Source organism: Tiliqua scincoides, chromosome 2, assembly GCF_035046505.1.
Source record: "Tiliqua scincoides isolate rTilSci1 chromosome 2, rTilSci1.hap2, whole genome shotgun sequence".
NCBI classification, from domain to species: Eukaryota; Metazoa; Chordata; class Lepidosauria; order Squamata; family Scincidae; genus Tiliqua; species Tiliqua scincoides.
Window position 1 is genome coordinate 190,553,626 of NC_089822.1, and position 16,593 is coordinate 190,570,218.

At 43.1% G+C, this 16,593-nt stretch overlaps 1 protein-coding gene across 2 annotated transcripts; it reads right to left on the reverse strand.

Moving 5' to 3' along the window:
* Positions 1–1,048: 1,048 nt before the first annotated feature.
* Positions 1,049–16,223, reverse strand: PHYKPL (5-phosphohydroxy-L-lysine phospho-lyase). 2 transcript variants are annotated; one of them, XM_066617843.1, is made up of 13 exons: positions 16,095–16,223; positions 13,703–13,821; positions 12,654–12,813; positions 10,993–11,067; positions 9,320–9,407; positions 9,104–9,220; positions 8,054–8,136; positions 7,011–7,233; positions 6,161–6,315; positions 5,601–5,690; positions 2,748–2,878; positions 1,857–1,902; positions 1,049–1,613 (listed from the first exon to the last, which is right to left on the reverse strand). In XM_066617843.1, exons 1-12 carry the CDS (start codon positions 16,151–16,153, stop codon positions 1,886–1,888), a joined length of 1,317 nt encoding a protein of 438 aa, XP_066473940.1. In that variant the 5' UTR covers positions 16,154–16,223; the 3' UTR covers positions 1,049–1,613; positions 1,857–1,885. The 2 variants fall into 2 exon arrangements, with proteins under 2 accessions (XP_066473940.1, XP_066473941.1); XM_066617844.1 differs by lacking the exon at positions 10,993–11,067.
* Between the last annotated feature and the right edge of the window lie 370 nt (positions 16,224–16,593).

A 16,593-nucleotide genomic window follows, 5' to 3' on the forward strand; every position in this document is an offset into this window, starting at 1 on the left:
CTCCAGTGGCCCTACTAATGAATGACCCTCTCCCAAATTTCCGTGGCACACCTGGGGACCATTTGCAGCACACCAGTGTGCCATGGCACAGTGGTTGAAAATGGCTGCCCTAAAGGCACAGCAGTACTGGCACTGGAAAATTGGGTAGGATTGGGCCCATAGTGTCCTACAAAGAAAGCTTCATTCTTGCCTTGCAGATCACTTCTAGGCAAGTGGGTAAGTCTGCTGTCTGCACAGATTTCGATGTTCCCTTTTAAGATCTATTTAAGTAAAGAGCGCACATTAATTGGCTGCCATACCTATAAAGTATATTTTAAAATTGAATAGTTTTTTCAGCCTTACAAGGTGTACACATTGCACATTTTTCTATACTATAAGCACCCATGATCAAGCCATAATATAAAAGCATAAACTACTGTGCTGTATTATGACTGATGTAAAGAGAATGGTAGGAGAACTATAAAGAAAACAGCCTTTCATAAAAGCCTTGCACTCAGTTTTAGTAGATATTCCAGTGTTTCTCAACATTTGTCCACCACTGTACCACCTCACACGGTCCACCTTATTCGAAGTATCACTGGAAGTAACTAGCAATGACATCGTTGCAGGCAACGCAACAGACTCCAATAAAAGGCTCAGGGTGGATGGGAGGGCTTTTCTGAGTGCGAGAAAGCATGTTTTGAAGCTCTGCCTACTGAGCTGAGCCTCCTACTGCTATTTGTGTTGTGTTTCTTATCTCACCGCTGGGTGACAGCAGTCCAGCAGGTATCACCAGACACCTTCTCAAGTATCATTGGTGGTACCTGTACCACTGGTTGAGAAACATTTAGATACTGCATTGTTTAGATTTCTTTTTAAACCAGGTGGTTAAGAGAAAGAAACTTGTAGCTGGACCACAAAAATTCAGATGATTACGGACTATCTGCCCCAATTAATATGCCACTCTTGTCACTCCTGCTATAGACACTACATGTTTAGGCAGATAAGTGAATTGTGCAAAAAGGAAGATATAGAGTGAGTAGTTCTTAGGTATGTAAAAAGATGAGCCTTTCAGGAAAACAAAGCATGCCTCATCTATTTGATAGAAACCAATATAACCACATCTGGCTGTCGTTCTTAGTATCTTGTTTTGAAGAGTTCTTAATGAAAAATAGGAGAGATGTTGCTGAAAAGTTCATTTTCTGTTGAAAAACTAATTTTTCTTATGAGGTATGCTGTTAACACTTTCAAAAAAATTCCACAAACCATTGCATCATTCAAAGGCCTAGGTACAAGGTTTGTTTTAAATACCTTTAGATTGTGTGCTAGCTAAATGATTTTTAGAAAGAAAACATGCCCAGATATGACTAGAAGGTGCTAATGTTATAATGTATAGAGAGAGTTTCTAGATCTAGTGCATCACAAGCATGGCAGCTTCTTATCTAGATGGATCACTTGTTTTCCACTACTTGGAGAGTTGAGTTAGCATATAACTGTAGAGCTTTGAACTTTCTGTATTGGTATTCTAACAATACAATAGGCTGAATAGCTACATTGAGAAAAGATAGTATTTTGCTATAGTAGCTTAAGCAAAATATATAAAACATGGTTGAATCCAGTGCCATGTCTGTAACCTGTGAGAGATGAAATGGAAAGTATTAAAGATCCACATTTTAAAGCCAACGAATGACAGTTTTCTTACTACTCTATAAAGACATACTGTTAGCAATTGAGTTGTTGGCACATACATGGGTACATCACAGTAATTTAAATGTAATGAATTGAATGGGTTCCTGTGTAGACAACTTGATGTATGTATTGTCCATTTACCGGTCTAGTTTGAAATCTGATGCAAGGCAAAAAACAAGAATGCTTACCCTTTTGAAGTAATGGAAAACTCACTCCTCTAGGCTGCTTCTAATTCTGTAGAATATTCAACAGTATTAGTTAGACCCTGACTTCTACAACTGGCTACAGCAATGAATTTTATTTCCCCCTCAGGACACAAGTGGGTTCTCTGGTTCACTTGCATTGTATTGGGCTTGGTTATCCCTTCCTGCGGAATATAAGAACACCACTTGTTCTGCTATAATGGGTGGCCAAATGGTGGCTCATGAGCCACATGAGGCTCTTTGACATAATGTGTGGCTCAGGGAATTATGTCAGCGGAGCTTTTTTGCATCACAATTAATATAAAAGGTAAATAAAATTTTCAAGTTTTATAATTTGCTGAAAATTAACAGAAACTGAGAATCAACTGGATTAAAATGTAAGTGTAGTATTCATGAGTGAATTTAAGAATTTAAATGCTTCTTAAGTATTGCAGCTTTCAAACATCTGAAGTTTATTGTATGTGTCACATCCCTTGCTTGTGCTACTAAGGCACAAATAGCTGTTAATTCCTGCTGTCCCTTAGAAATTTTAAAATGGATTGTTTATATGGTGCATTCTTCTTGCATATCTGCCTCTATCAGAACTCATCTGGTGGTAGAAGGAAAGGGGTTTCCTTTTGTAAAGCACCTATATAAGTCCTAGCCTATATTGTAAGTTAAACAGCAAGGAAAAAGTTTCTGTAGGAACCGACCCAAACATGGAAGTTTTATACATGGGTGACAATGTATAAAGGCCCTTCTATACTCTAAAGTATGCTCATTATAATTTCCTTAAATGGTCTGGCAATCTGTTTAGGAGTTCTGCCTACAGCTTCAGAAGATATAATTTGGCATGAACAAGTAAAGAAGCAGTGTTCTCTTTTCACCCATTCTTACCTCTTAATATCTTATCAAGTTTATCTACAACTAGCTTTGCATCTTTTGTATTGAAACAGAGCGGTGGCTTGAACTTCAGCACATTTCTTCCTGGACCATCTGTGCTCAGCATAATAAATTCTTCTTTCAATCTAGATTTTTATAAAAGGAGACTGGTTAATGAAAACCATGAGTGTTCATTACTAATGAACCTACTAGTTCAATGACCTGACTGGTATATATCAGTACGAATGGATGCAAAGTCTGCAATTAGGCATTTGCTGTCACCATCAGGTTTGCCTCTAAAGGCCAGGGGAGGTAATCACAGCAATTATCAATGGCTTAGTCCAGGGGATCGCAAACTCCTTGGGAGTTCTTCTGGTGGAGGGGAAATGCAGTGAGACCATCCTCAGGATTATGCCACTGTCTGGGGAGGGCAAGGATTTCTCTTACTTACAGGAATGAGCAGCAGTGATCCTGGGGGTGTGGGAAGTCCTGCAGATACCTATGCAAGGCTTCCCAATGCAGAGAGAATGAAAATAGAATGATCAGGACCCACTTCCAGTTTTGCTGCATTCACGTTCAAATTTGATTGTTTTCATTTCCCTGCCCCTGAAACGGGTGACACCCCAGTTTGAGAAGTTCTGGGTTATTCATACTCTAGCATCATGCGGCATGGTAGGCTGTTGCCCAGCTGAAATGGGCTTGGGTTTCCTGATGCAGCATCAAGCTTCAGCACTAGGCTTTTCTGAACAGTTTTTTATATGGAGTGTGTCAGTATTGGTCTAACCCAGCAGGCTTCTAGGTGTCTTAACAGTAAACTGATAGTAGCAGGAGCAGTTCTGCACGTCATGTAAATACCTGCAGCTGTCATCATGTCTGCTCTAAAAAATGCCTAGTTTCATTTGACTGGTGTTCAGTGCAATGGTGGCAGAGGCACCAGAAGAATCCCATGTGAATCACATGGCAGAAGGCAGGAAGAGTTTTTGATAAGTGTCTAAATGAAGGTAACTGTTGGTTAGAGCAGGGGTGTCCAAACTTTTTGGCAAGAGGGTCACATCAACTCTCTGACTCTGTGTTGGGGGCCAGAAAAAAGTTAATTTACACTTACAATTTAAATAAATTTACATAAATGAATATATTAGAGATAATTTATATGAATGAATGAAGGTCTCAAAATAGCTCAAGGCCTATAAAAGACCTTGCGCAAAGCAAGGTTGGCCTTTCCTTTGCTGACGCTGATGCTTCACAGATGTGAAACACAAGCAGCTGAGAGAGCCCTTGGCTCACAGCTCAAGCAAGATGTCAAACAGTCTGCCTTTGTGCTGAGAGTAGTCGTGTTGGGCCAGTACGGGCTCTAGCAAGTCTCTGGCAGACCAGAGGCTCATTGGAGACTGGGGGCTGCCCGTGGGCCAGATTGGTGGTTCTCAAGGGCCACAAATGGCCCCGAGCCAGGGTTTGGGCATCCCTGGGCTACAGCCTCAATCTAGCCTTCAGCATGTACCTGATCCTCTTATCACCCCCTTAAATACCTCAGCCAGCTTCTAATAGCACTTAAGTAGTGTTTAGAGTCCAAGGGGGCATCAAACATAAGACCCCTGGGCCAGATGCAGCCTGCAGAAGCTCTTTATCCTGCCTGCGTGATAGTTGGGTTCTCCCAGCACCACCATTCAGCTTCTGAGTGATGCACTGGCAGAAGTAGCACTGCTGAAATAGTAATGCTGGAAAAGCCCAATTATCATACAGGCCACCCTTTTAGCAGTGCTGAGGTGTCACTGCTGCAGAGGATAACTGTGATAACTGGGCTCTCCAGGTACTATCAGAAGCATTGCTTCTGCTGAGGCACTGGGAGGAAGAGAAGGAAGGACGCCACCCAAGACAACAAACAGTACATGGGAAGAGGCAGCCAAAAGGGGTAAGAGAAGCTGCAGATGTGCTAGGCAAGCACAATTATCATTTGGGCCACTATTTTAGTATTGCTGCTTCTGTCAAGGCATTATTTTAATATAATAATAATGGTATTTTTATACCGCCTTTCTTGGTCTTTATTCAAGACTTTATTCAAGGCGGTTTACATAGGCAGGCTTATTTAAATCCCCGTAGGGATTTTTACAATTTGCAAAGCACCTCTCAGCTGTGCTGTTAAAAGAGCAGCCTATGGGAGCTCATATCTTAATATGATCATGATTTGCAAATTTTCTCTTGTCAGATGCAGCTAATGAGTTCTTAACTGAGAAAAACTGATGCCCCAGCCTGTGGGCCCTGGCCACTTTCACCTTAAGGGGCTGGGGCAGCCTGGAGGCAGGGAGGGCCACTCAGGTAGCTGCACGTACCTGAGCGTTCTGCAGCCTCCCCGGGGGTGCAGGGAGCCCTGCACAACCTTCTGCAGGGCTCCCTGCAGCTTTGAAAGTAAAAGTGGAGCGGTTGTGCCCTGCCTCCGCTAAAGTGGAAGTGGAGCGTGATTGCTCCACTTTCACTTTCAAAGCTGCAGGGAGCCCTGCAGAAGGTCGTGCAGGGCTCCTCACACCCCCGGGAGGCTGCAGGACGCTCAGGTACATGCAGCCAAGTCCCTGCAGCCCCCCCAAGCGGTGCGATCCTGGGGATTGCCCTGAGGCCTCCACCCACCACCTCCCGCCCCCCCCGCAAGAACTTAGAGCGGCTCAACCACTCCCAAGAGAGTTTGAAAACTGCTGACCTATAGGTATAGAAGGATGGCAAATGCTTGAATGGACAGTTACCACTGCTAGTACCTATCCCAAAGTCTCACTTTTAATGGTAAAAAAATTAGTTCTCATTTCTTGAGCAGTACTGAAGAATCACCTGGGGCTATGAATTTAATTGTGTGGACGGAAACATGCTTGTTCCCTCCAATACCTTGTTGTTATGATAGCTGCTTCCTCAGTAGCAGGTGATCTTTTCTCTCGATCTTGTACCAAATCTACTCCAATAAACAGTCCAACACCCCTTTAAAAAAAGGAAAATAAGAAATAAATCTGAAGTAAGATTGTGTGAATGGGCTTCTTTCATTTTTAAAAATCCACTGCAGGAAATACTTAAGTTGTGAGGGAATGACAGCAAAGGACTATATTCTTTATCAAGTTACATCAAGTAAGAAGTTGTCTGCTAAACCATGTTAACTGCTGTGATCTGTAGGAGGAAAGCTGAAAGCTTCTGTCATTTTTACCTGTATGATGTTCTGATAACATTGTGTCTGCTTAGTGTTGCTTACTTGCTGGTAGAAGGAATTTATTTAAAGTTGTCCTTTGATAAGGCTTGCTGCTGAAAAATTTTTTTGCACCTTAGACATTTTTTCCTAGCTTTACTCCTATAGTTTTTTTAATAGCGAGAGAGAGAGGTGCCTTATGGCTGTTCCCTTTTACATTTCTGTACATTTCAAAAAGACACATTTAGGAAGATGAAATAATGATTGATACCTGACGTCCCCAATTAGAGGATGTTTGGCTTTTTGTTGATTGAGTAGTTCCATGAGGAAGCTGCCCACTTCAAGAGCATGGGCTTGAAGCTGCTCCTTCTCAATAATATCCAAGACTGTTATACCAATTGCACAGGATACTGGATTTCCCCCAAACTTATTCCACGGTGGTAGGATTGGGAGAAAAAAGTTGCAAAAGCAGAGATAAGTAGAGACATGTAGATATGTCAAAATGCCAGTTTCGACTACAAATATTTTTAAACAGTCATGGAAACATGTTTTATATACAGAAATTGTTCTCAAAATGTGGGGATCCCTTCCAGAAATGTGAGTACCATGTAAAACAGTACTATAGAAGAAATAATTAAAGTAGGAAACAGGTGCTGACTGGCCCCCCATGCTTCCCAAGAATGCACTGCTCCTACTGACCATTATAGGGTGGCAAACGAGTCAGGACAAAAAGCACTGTAATGGGTCAGCACTACAGGAAGCACTGTTATTGAAGGTATTAGTGTCATGTAAAATATCCAATAGCACAGCTTGTTCATATATCTTATTACGTAAGCTCTCCTCCCATGCTTTCTATCAACAACTCTGCAATAAACGCTGAGAGCTAGCGGGAATGGCCCAGGGCCCACCATGAGGTGCATGACTAACAGCCCAATCCTATGCATGTCTACTCAGAAGTTAGTTCCATTATACTCAGTGGGGCTTGCTCTTACATGTGGATTGGATTGCAGCCTGAATCTGTAGCTTGCTCAGGTGTAACACCCTCATCACTAAATTACACCGATTAATTATATTCACATGCAATCTGCAAACATAAAGCAAGTATTTGGTTAACCACTTACTGTGTTAAAATATTCCACTCCTGTTGCTGAAAATGCCTCAGCAATTTCCCTTGTTGTTGCTACACAGGAGATAGGATGCCCATTGCCAATTGGTTTTCCCATAGTGACAATATCGGGGATAAAATCTCCCTGAAGCTGAAATGCCCAAAAATGCTTTCCAACCCTGCCGAAGCCAACTTGAATTTCATCTGCAATGAATACACCTCCTGCCTTGTGTATGAGCCTAAGGGAAGCCAAAAGCACAACTGTATTATACAGAAATGGATACAGATCTATCAATAAATTACAATTTTGAGCACTTTTAGCAGCTTTTCTTCCCCCACCACCATGTTTAAATGACATCTGTATGTTTTAAAATTATTTTTAGGCATTTTTTAAAATATTCAAATTAAAGAGAGATTCTAAAACTCTGGAATATGGGTTGTATCCTAAATTTAGTTAGGCTTGCCTGTGAATCTAAAAGCAATTCAACTTTACCAAAAGTCAAGCAGTAATCAACCATAGGAACCATCTAGCCAAAGAGACATATGTCCTAATGATTTCAACAAGTCAGCTCACTGAAATTAGCATGATTAAAAGTGCTTGACTTTGGCTGGATTATATGCCCCATAGTTAACAGCAGTAGATGATTAGGACACAGTCTGAAATGATGAGCCTAGAGCAGGGTACTCCTGTGGGCTGGATCCGCCACATGGCCAGATCCGTCCCTGGGGGATGGGGATGGAATGCTCTGTTCCCCTGGGAAGCCTCCCTACCATGCCACCAATCTCCCCTAAACTGTGAGCCAGCTAGCCAGCCACTTCTGGGGTCAATTGCCCCAGGAGGCTTTGTGCCTGCATTACCAGGCAGTTGGGAGAGTTTGGCAGCACCGTAAAGAGGTTCCCTGGCAGAACAGAGCATTCCATTTGTGCCAGGGAGGCCTTTTTCAGAATGCAGCGGTCTCCAATTTGGAGAGCACCGGCCTAGAGAAACTGTTGGCATAAAATCCAAACAGAAAAAGATGTAAAGGAAGTTAAATCAGAAATATTGGAAGCAATACTTACTCTGCTGCTTTCTGGAAATAACCTGGTGGTGGAATGATTTGGCCAGCAACACTTGGTAAAGATTCCATAAAAAATGCAGCGATCTGAAAATGTAATACAGTGTTTGTACAGAAGGTTCCCAATTTATAGCTGTTCAAGTTATGAATATCCAGCTTAAGAACTGGCTTGGCTGGGGCTTTGAAGCAGGCAAAACAAAGGAAGCTGCCTGAAACAACTTGAGCAGCAAAGTAACTCTGAAAACAGTGATTGGCAATGGAGAAAAACAAAAGCTCAATTAACAGTGGATAATATTGACAATCTGGGGATTCCTGGGACAGGAGAGAACGAAGGAAGCAGTCAGCATGGCCGAGGCTGATTGGACACAGGGAGCACCAAGGTATTGTATTAATGCTCCCCTGTGCCTTGCATTCATTAATTAGTAGGAAACAAAGTAGGCCTTGAATGGAGTCGGCTTCAACAGAATTTTAAAAAGACCACTTTTTACTAGTAGGTAGGAAAGAGATGGGAAGGTTAAAAATAAGTTTGATCAAGGCCCCCTATAGCTGTCATCTACTCTCTTTAAAAATAAAACAAAGACGATCCAACAGTCTAAATCATATGCTTTAATTATAATGTGACTAAAAATTAAAATCCAAGGAATGTTTTTATGACAGCACCCTTCTCTATTGCAATTGCTTTGGCCTGGTGGACACCCAAGAATCGTACTTTTGTCCATCGGCAAGTCTTTGGAATTACACTGTCTACCTAAATTACTGTCTCACAGATGGCTGTGTTGGCATTTTCATGCAGTACTTTTGCACAGGTGTGATAGCGCTTAGCCAGTAAGAACTGTTACGTTTTGATTTAAGTACAGACACCTGGACGCTATTTCTACTTAAGTAGGGGAAATGGTGTAATAATAAGCAAGTTGTAATAAGATAAATATACATGGCAATATCACAGTACCTTGTGTCATCAAGCAAATAACAAAACCGTCCTTTTAAATTGTCTGACCTGGGCCAATACGATAGTAATGAAAAATTATGCTCCATTTAATTCACTTTATTTTACCTTTCTGCTTTTTTGGTGTGCTTGGTCAATTATTTTCTTTACTTCATTGGCATATGCTGTGGATGGATCCTCATGGTCTTCTCTATACAATCCTCGGTATGTGTCAGGAAGAGGAGCCTGTCCAAAGAAAGCATAATTTCTATTCAGGTGTCCTGGATTTAGGCAAACTAGAAATTAACTGAAACAGGTCAATATTTTATAGTTTCTTCTTCATACCACATGGACCCACTCCTTTTGGCCGTCTAGGTTTCTGAACTTATATGGACTAATGTCAATCAAGGATGTCAGATGTCCATGATAAGCACTTAAACATAAAAACAAACAATCAACAAAATTGCAATTCCACATTATAATTCATTTGGATTAGTACAGAGTTTTGAGCTGCCTGATTACCAAATTGGAGCAGCTGGTCTGCTTTGGGCATTTTAAAGATTCTTTCAATAATCACCTCATTATTTGGAAAAGCAAGCTGTAGCCATCAAGATAAATTCTCTGTCTCTTTGAAACTATAATCTCCTGTCACTGAAAATCAGGAACATGAAGCAAGGCGCCAGACCCAATTCCAGTAGAATCATATTGTGTAATTTCCTAAAGTTTTATGCAATGTACGAGTATTTTTATAACACCATGGAACAGAAAATATTCCAAAGGTGCCTAATAGATTTTTATCTCTGAAACTAGGTAGGTCTAAACTTAGTCAACACTGGAGTGAGAAGCTGCTTGGGAACCTCATGCAAATACAGTGGTGCCTCACATAACGAAATTAATCCGTTCCGCGACTCCTTCCGTTATGCGAGTTTTTCGTTTTGCGAAGTGCGTTTTCCCATAGGAATGCATTGAAATTTAATTAATGCGTTCCTATGGGCAAGAAAAGTCAGAACAAAGTCAAATTTGGTTTACAAAGTGTTTATTAAGTGCTCTTTAAAGGCATACATACTGTACAGAGGATTTCAAAAACGGGGGGGATGCTGAGTGGGGAGCTTGAAGGCTGTAATCCTGTGCACACTTTCCTGGGAGTAAGCACAATGGGACTTACTTCTGAGGAGACATGCACAGGATTGTGCTCTAAGCTGGGGAGGACAGAACAGTTGCACTCAATTGCTTGCTTTTGCCATGATCATGGGGGGAAACGTGAAGGAAATGGGGCAGTGAGAGGGTGAATGAGCGATGGGGGGATGCTGAGTGGGGAGTTTGAAGGCTGTAATCCTGTGCACACTTTCCTGGGAGCAAGCACAATGGGATTTACTTACATAAACTGACATGAAGATCCTCCCCTTACTAGGGTGGATGGGATCATACAGTGACATGAAGATCCGCCCCTTACTAGGGTGAACGGGATCATAAAGTGACATGAAGATCCGCCCCTTACTAGGGTGAACGGGATCATAAAGTGACATGAAGATCTGCCCCTTACTAGGGTGGACGGGATCATAAAGTGACATGAAGATCCGCCCCTTACTAGGGTGAACGGGATCATAAACGGACACGAAGACAAAGAAACGGACAAGAAATGGACCCTTAAGACAAAACAAAACAAAACTTCGTTATGCGAAGCATAAGTCATAAAAATTCGTTGTGCGAGTTACCAAACTTCGCACAATGGTTTCGTTCTGCGGATTTTTCGCTGCGCGGGGCATTCGTTATGCGAGGTACCACTGTACTCTTGAGTTTGTTTTTTGTAAAAGAAAGGCAGGATTCAAGTGTAACACACACACATCAGTAAATGGCAAGACTTAAAAAAATGTTTCAGTGCTAATAACCAAGCCCCTTTCCTAGTACCAAAAAAAATTATTCTAGCAGGTACTTGTGCTTTTTCTTTATAAGTTTATAAAATGAGGCCTTTGCTTAATAATAAAAAGTGCTTCAGTAAACAAGTTTAATGTACTTACTGGTCCAAAACAATAACGTCCTCATGCTTTGTGAACTGCCGTGCTAATCTCAGGGCAAGATCATTGGCTTCTGATCTAAAATTGAAAGTTCTGTAGCTTTCTCATTGTGTATATTCAAGGTAGTCAAGTAACAACCTTCCTGGCTTTAGTGTTCATTATATACAGTTTATAGCACTGAGCAGGCAAACTTCAGATGTACAAATTACATATCAAAACAAAAGCATGCATAAAAATGGAAGCACATGGTGAGCATTATGTTTTTTCCCAACCAACTGGGATTCAGTATAGCGAAGACACTCGAGCACAGTCGATCTCACATGTAAGTTGAGGGCAGGTTTTGAGCCAAAAAAAAAAAATCGTGATTTTCTATGACTCTCGGATAAGTTGGAGGGGTGTATGTTAAACTTGGGGGGGGGGAGATCTGATTATAATTTTATTTCATCTTACCCGAAGCCAGATCCTGAAAAATAATCTACCAGTAATGGTTACCTAAGAACTGTACAGTCAATATAGCAAAAGATCATAAGATACATTTTTATTCATGAACTTTTTAAATTCTGGTCTTCACAACCTTTTCGTAAAAACTATCAGAGTAAGTGCATCTTAAACAACAAACCAGTAGAACCATTAATCAAATCCTTCTTTAAGGTGCCTCGTGTGTTAAGCCAGAGGTTCAACATATAAAATAATAACACATAATTGGGAGTGTGCAATTCCATTCACAGCAGAGAGACAAGCAACAAAGAATAAGTGTGAGCAAGCACAACCACACATAGTTGCAACCTGATTTACTCAGATGTAGACCCACTGCTTTCCATGGGTGTTATTCTTAAGTAATGGTGCACTGAATTGTAGCCTTGGACTTGTTTCAGAGGATGAGGATCAAATGAGGATGACATCCTGGTGTTGTAAAAACCGGACCTCTGCTGAACATTTGCAAAATGTAAGGAGGGTGCAAAAGGGTTGGGTGTGATCCTGCCAAAGAGGCTTGCTTGATTTAAATGGAAGTGTTAAGCCCTGGCTTACTTTTTTCTCAGGAGGAGTGAAAGGTTAATTTTGGCTGCAGCTTGCCCTGGAGCTTGTCACCATGGAGACTGATTGCTCTGTATCTCTGCATTGTCTTGTTGCTCTCCTCTGAGCTTCTCCTGACTGTCCTGATGTGCCATGACCCCCGACTGACTTGCAGATAAGGCGAGATGATTTACACCTGATTTATTGGCAGAAATTTCTTGCCTTATAGGCAAGTATCTATGGCATACTTTTTTCCTTTAAAAGTGGAAAATAACATCCATATTCTGTTCTGACTACATGGAGAATTTGAAATACAAATAAATACCAGGCATTTGGTTTATTCAAAGCAACAGTGAATGAGTAGCATATTGTGATTTTCTAATTTTCAGTGAATATTAATTTCTTATAAGTAGGTTAACACCCCAAGCATGTATTTATTCAGAAGCAATCCTGCTGAGTTCCATTGGTGTGTACTCCCAAACAACTTTAGAGAACCTTATAGCTCAATCTTATCCATGTCTCCTTGTAAGCTCCACTGAAAGCAGTGGGTCTTACCCCCATAAAGACTGCAGCCTTTATCAGTGTGGATACAATTTGAGATAACAGGTTCATGAAGAAGCTGCTTCACTAGCAAGATACCACAAACTTACCCTGAATTCAAAAAATAGAAAGTGCACAGCTTCTCAGGCAATGTATGAGAAAGTCTTTGTGCATAGTCCACCAAATTGTCATGCAGATATCGAGAGTTTGTATTTAGTAACAGATTTTGCTGATGTGCTGCTCTGACTACCTCAGGGTGGCAGTGTCCAACTGAAAGATAAAGAAGGTGGATGGGGAGAGAATGCCCTTTCAGTGTCCATTCATAAATCATATTCAATCCTTAAGACAACATACACTGATTCTAACCACAACCCAGTCCTGAGAAATCACTGGGACTAGATCTCCTTGTGACAGCTTAAGATGGAAGTGGCTTCGTTATGTGCACCATCATAAATTTCCACAAAGATTGTATAGAAACACAAGGGTCTAAGGCAGAAGTCAGCAACATTCTTCCACATAGGAGCCAGCCATCAGGTCCATCAAAACTGCGTGTGCATTTGATATGCATGCACGAACCTCTCCACTAGGCCATAGCTTAAGAAAGAAATCGGCATGGTGCAGAGAGACGCATGCCCAGACAGTGATGCTCAAAGGAGCTCCTGCCCTTTGTCTGCTTATATTGTAAACCTTACACATATATAATTACAAACTTGAAAGAATTCAAACTTGACCACCATGGGCAATAGGAAAATATCTTTTTGGGACTACGGGCCAGATGACTTTGGGTGATGGGCCAGTCAAGAACGCAGGCCTACCCCTGGTCTAAGGGGAAGCAACACTTCTCCACTCAGCACCACTGTGTACCAGCTTGTCCACATGCTTGGATATGATATGAAACCCTTTCTCTACCTGGTTCCTGTCCAGTCTGTCCTGAAGCCATTTTTCTGGCACTGATGGCAACAGCAGGAAGAAAAGTAGTTTTTCAGGGAAAAGAGGGTAGACTGAAGAAGGATCTACATATACATCCATACTACTCCAGATCCCCTTACATGACTCAGAAGTGACTTTTCTAGTTCAAAATCACTGAGTTGTGATTACATATAACGTGTGGTTTGGGCCTGAGAGAGCGTAGTAATAAACAATGCAACTTCACACTTGCCATGAGCAACATTATTGATACAGTCAAGATACTCATTTCCATTTTCATCATACATATACTGCCCCTTTGCTGTGACAATCTTCACTGGATCTTCAGGGAAAAAAAGCCTGCAAGAAGATCTAAAGAAAAGAAAAGTCAAAACGGTGTTGAAACATACCAACTTTTAGTGTTTTCAAATCTAGAGGAAAAAAAGTGATATTTTAAAATGAACTTACTAAGGAACAGCCTCCTCTAACCAATCCAACTCTAATTGAATCTTAAGAAAACTGGTCTTATCATGCCAAAAAAAAGACACACTGGTTTAAAGTCTCTCTCACTAAGGGACAAGCTAGGTGTGCACAAAACGTGCAACATGATGCAAACTTGGTGATTAAGTGATTGGTGACAAAACTGCAGCTGGTGGTAGGGGGACTTTAGTACTTTGCCCATGCGATGGTTGTGTCCCCCTCTCCCCCAGTGTGATAGTCTCGGTTTAAAAGAAAAACTTCCCTTGAAAGCCAATAGAAATTTTTATTAACATTAATGTTGCCAATACACCAATTGTACCAAGACACATGCCCAGAATTAAATTCAACTTGAGGAACTGACAACTAGAGAGGTCTGAGCTGCATCCTTGTTAAGGTCCAAGGTAAGAAGTTTCATGGAGAAGGAGTCGGAAAGGACTGTGCAGGTGGCCTGGCCACTGGGCAGTTAGACTTGGTTTATTATTTAGGAAGACTTTTGCTTGCAAGTGAGATTATGCCCAAATATGCAGCTAACATATGCCTTGCAGTGCTGCAGCTTTCAGTTCTCAACAAGTTTTCAGTTCTTTTCAGTTCTTACTTCACATGATCTTGGCTGAAGGGAACCCTGCCTCTCCCCCTTCAGGGCAAAGTCTTGGCTGACTCACCCAACTGTCATCTAAGGAACCAAGGATGGAGTTAGACACACATTTGGAAAGTGAGGTAATTGATGGGTGTGTGTGTGTGTGTGAATCAGGATAAAAAAGAGAGTGTTGGCAAAGCACTAAAGCCCTCCTTTCCTTGCATGGGGGGAAGAACCAGAGGCAGGGAGGAGATGTGGCAGCAATGATGTATGCTGGATCCTATCCCCTCCATTTCAAACCTCCTCACCTCTTTTCTGCCCGCAGGCATATGTCACCAGAAGAAGTGGCATATGTCTGAGGAGACCTATAGGTAAGTATAACTGTTTTATACTTTCTTACTGCTTGCTTTTGGGTCACCCCCCCTCCCCACTGCTGCACTGCTAGGTACAGCGCTCTCCTTTTTGGCACGGCTACATCAGTGCTGCTGGTGGAGACAGGATCAGGCTGTTAAGACTGAGAGCAATTTCCAACAACACTTGTTGTCCAGTCTCCTGGAAGTTTTTGTTTTTTTTTAAACTTTAGAAAAAGGCATCCCCCTACAGAACAAAATAAAACCATGTGTGCTCTGAGTCTGAGTTGTTGAATAGTACTTAAAAATGTCGCCATATAAGTTTTTGCACACACACTTACTGCCACCTGCTCAGTTTCTGTCAGTGGTTTGTTTGGGTTTGTAACTCCACTACCTCCCAGCCCCAAACCAATTGTCAGCTGTATGCAGATGTACTGCACATTTAAATATTACAAATTGTGTTTAAAAAAAAGAAACAAAAACCTACATGTTTCACACAACATAAAACCAGAGTTACAAGGACAAACTCCTGTTTCTGCTGCAGCCATGCATGTGTGTGTGTTGGGGTGGGGAGGGAGAAGAGTGTGCTGCTACCTACTTGTAGGTACATGACAGGTTGTCCTGTGTGGGCACAATGCTAACCAGGTCTACTCAGAAGTAAGTCCTATTTAGTTCAATGGGGCTTACTCCCAGGAAAGTGTGGTTAGGATTGCAGCATGTATGTGTGTGGGGGGGGGAAGAGAGAGCATTAAAGGTTGTCATTTCCAAACAGGTGCCAAAGAAAGAAGGCGGCTTGTGGCTTGATGGTACTTTTACAAACTCCAGTCTCTGAACCTGCATCTGCTCATGTGCGCTGCGCTGGGTGCCTGTTGCCAACAGAAAACTATTCTGATCATCCACTTTCAGGCACTGAGCCCCATTCGTGGCCCAAGACGGGTCTGGAAGCAGCTGGGGGCCTCCCTGGAACACCCCAGCTGGGGAGGTGCCCCAAGGCGTCCAGCTGAGCCCGGGGAGAAGGCAGCGCTGCGCTGGACCAGGCAGGCAGCCCTTCGGCCCGGTTCCGAGGGCACTGTGGCTGTGGCCGGTCCGAGTCGCCCGTCGCTGCGGGTCCCAGCGCGCCGCCTACCCGCCCGCCGCGGGCCAGCAGCACAGCCCGGGCACCCGCGAAACCGGCCAGCCGCAGTCCGGACACCTTCCGCTTCCCTCAGCCGCGGGCGCCAGCGAGAAGCACCACCTACCCGATGAGCCGCTTGCGCAAAGCCAGAGTCTCCCGGCGGCTGCGTGGCTGCCCGCTCATGGCTGCTCTGGAGGGAGGAAAAACCGCCGCGCCAGGCCAGGCGGCTGCAGGGCGGAGCCAGGCCCTCCCGAGGCTCTGCCGGGCGCGCTCCCAGTGGGCGCGCAGCGCCGCGCAGCGTCTGCTCAGGCGCCCTTTGGAGAGGGGGAGTTCAAGGCGCTTGGCTTGGCTGCATCCCCAGTGGCTGGCTCTGCCTGGTGAGGCGCCATTCCGCAGGCCCTTCCCCTGTGGCAGCAGGTGCAGGACGTCAAAGCCCAGCACCTTTGCCTGGAAAAAAAAAGCAGCTGGCCCCTCTGGGTGCAGGGCTTCCTGACTGAGGGCCCAGTGCCAGCACCCTGCAGTGCAGCCTTGAGGTCAGGGAACATGGTTCCAGACCTGGAGGTGACTGCCCCCCCACCAGCAGATGCAGCACAAGCCCCATTGGCACAGCTGCACTGCCACTG

Coding starts and splice junctions, on each gene's coding strand:
- PHYKPL (XM_066617843.1), bottom strand. CDS start 16,153: ATGAGCGGGCAGCCACGCAGCCGCCGGGAGACTCTGGCTTTGCGCAAG. Junction 9,408..10,992: donor GACGTTATTGTTTTGGACCA/GTAAGTACATTA, acceptor TTTATGTTTAAG/TGCTTATCATGGACATCTGA. Junction 8,137..9,103: donor CACACCAAAAAAGCAGAAAG/GTAAAATAAAGT, acceptor TTACATTTTCAG/ATCGCTGCATTTTTTATGGA.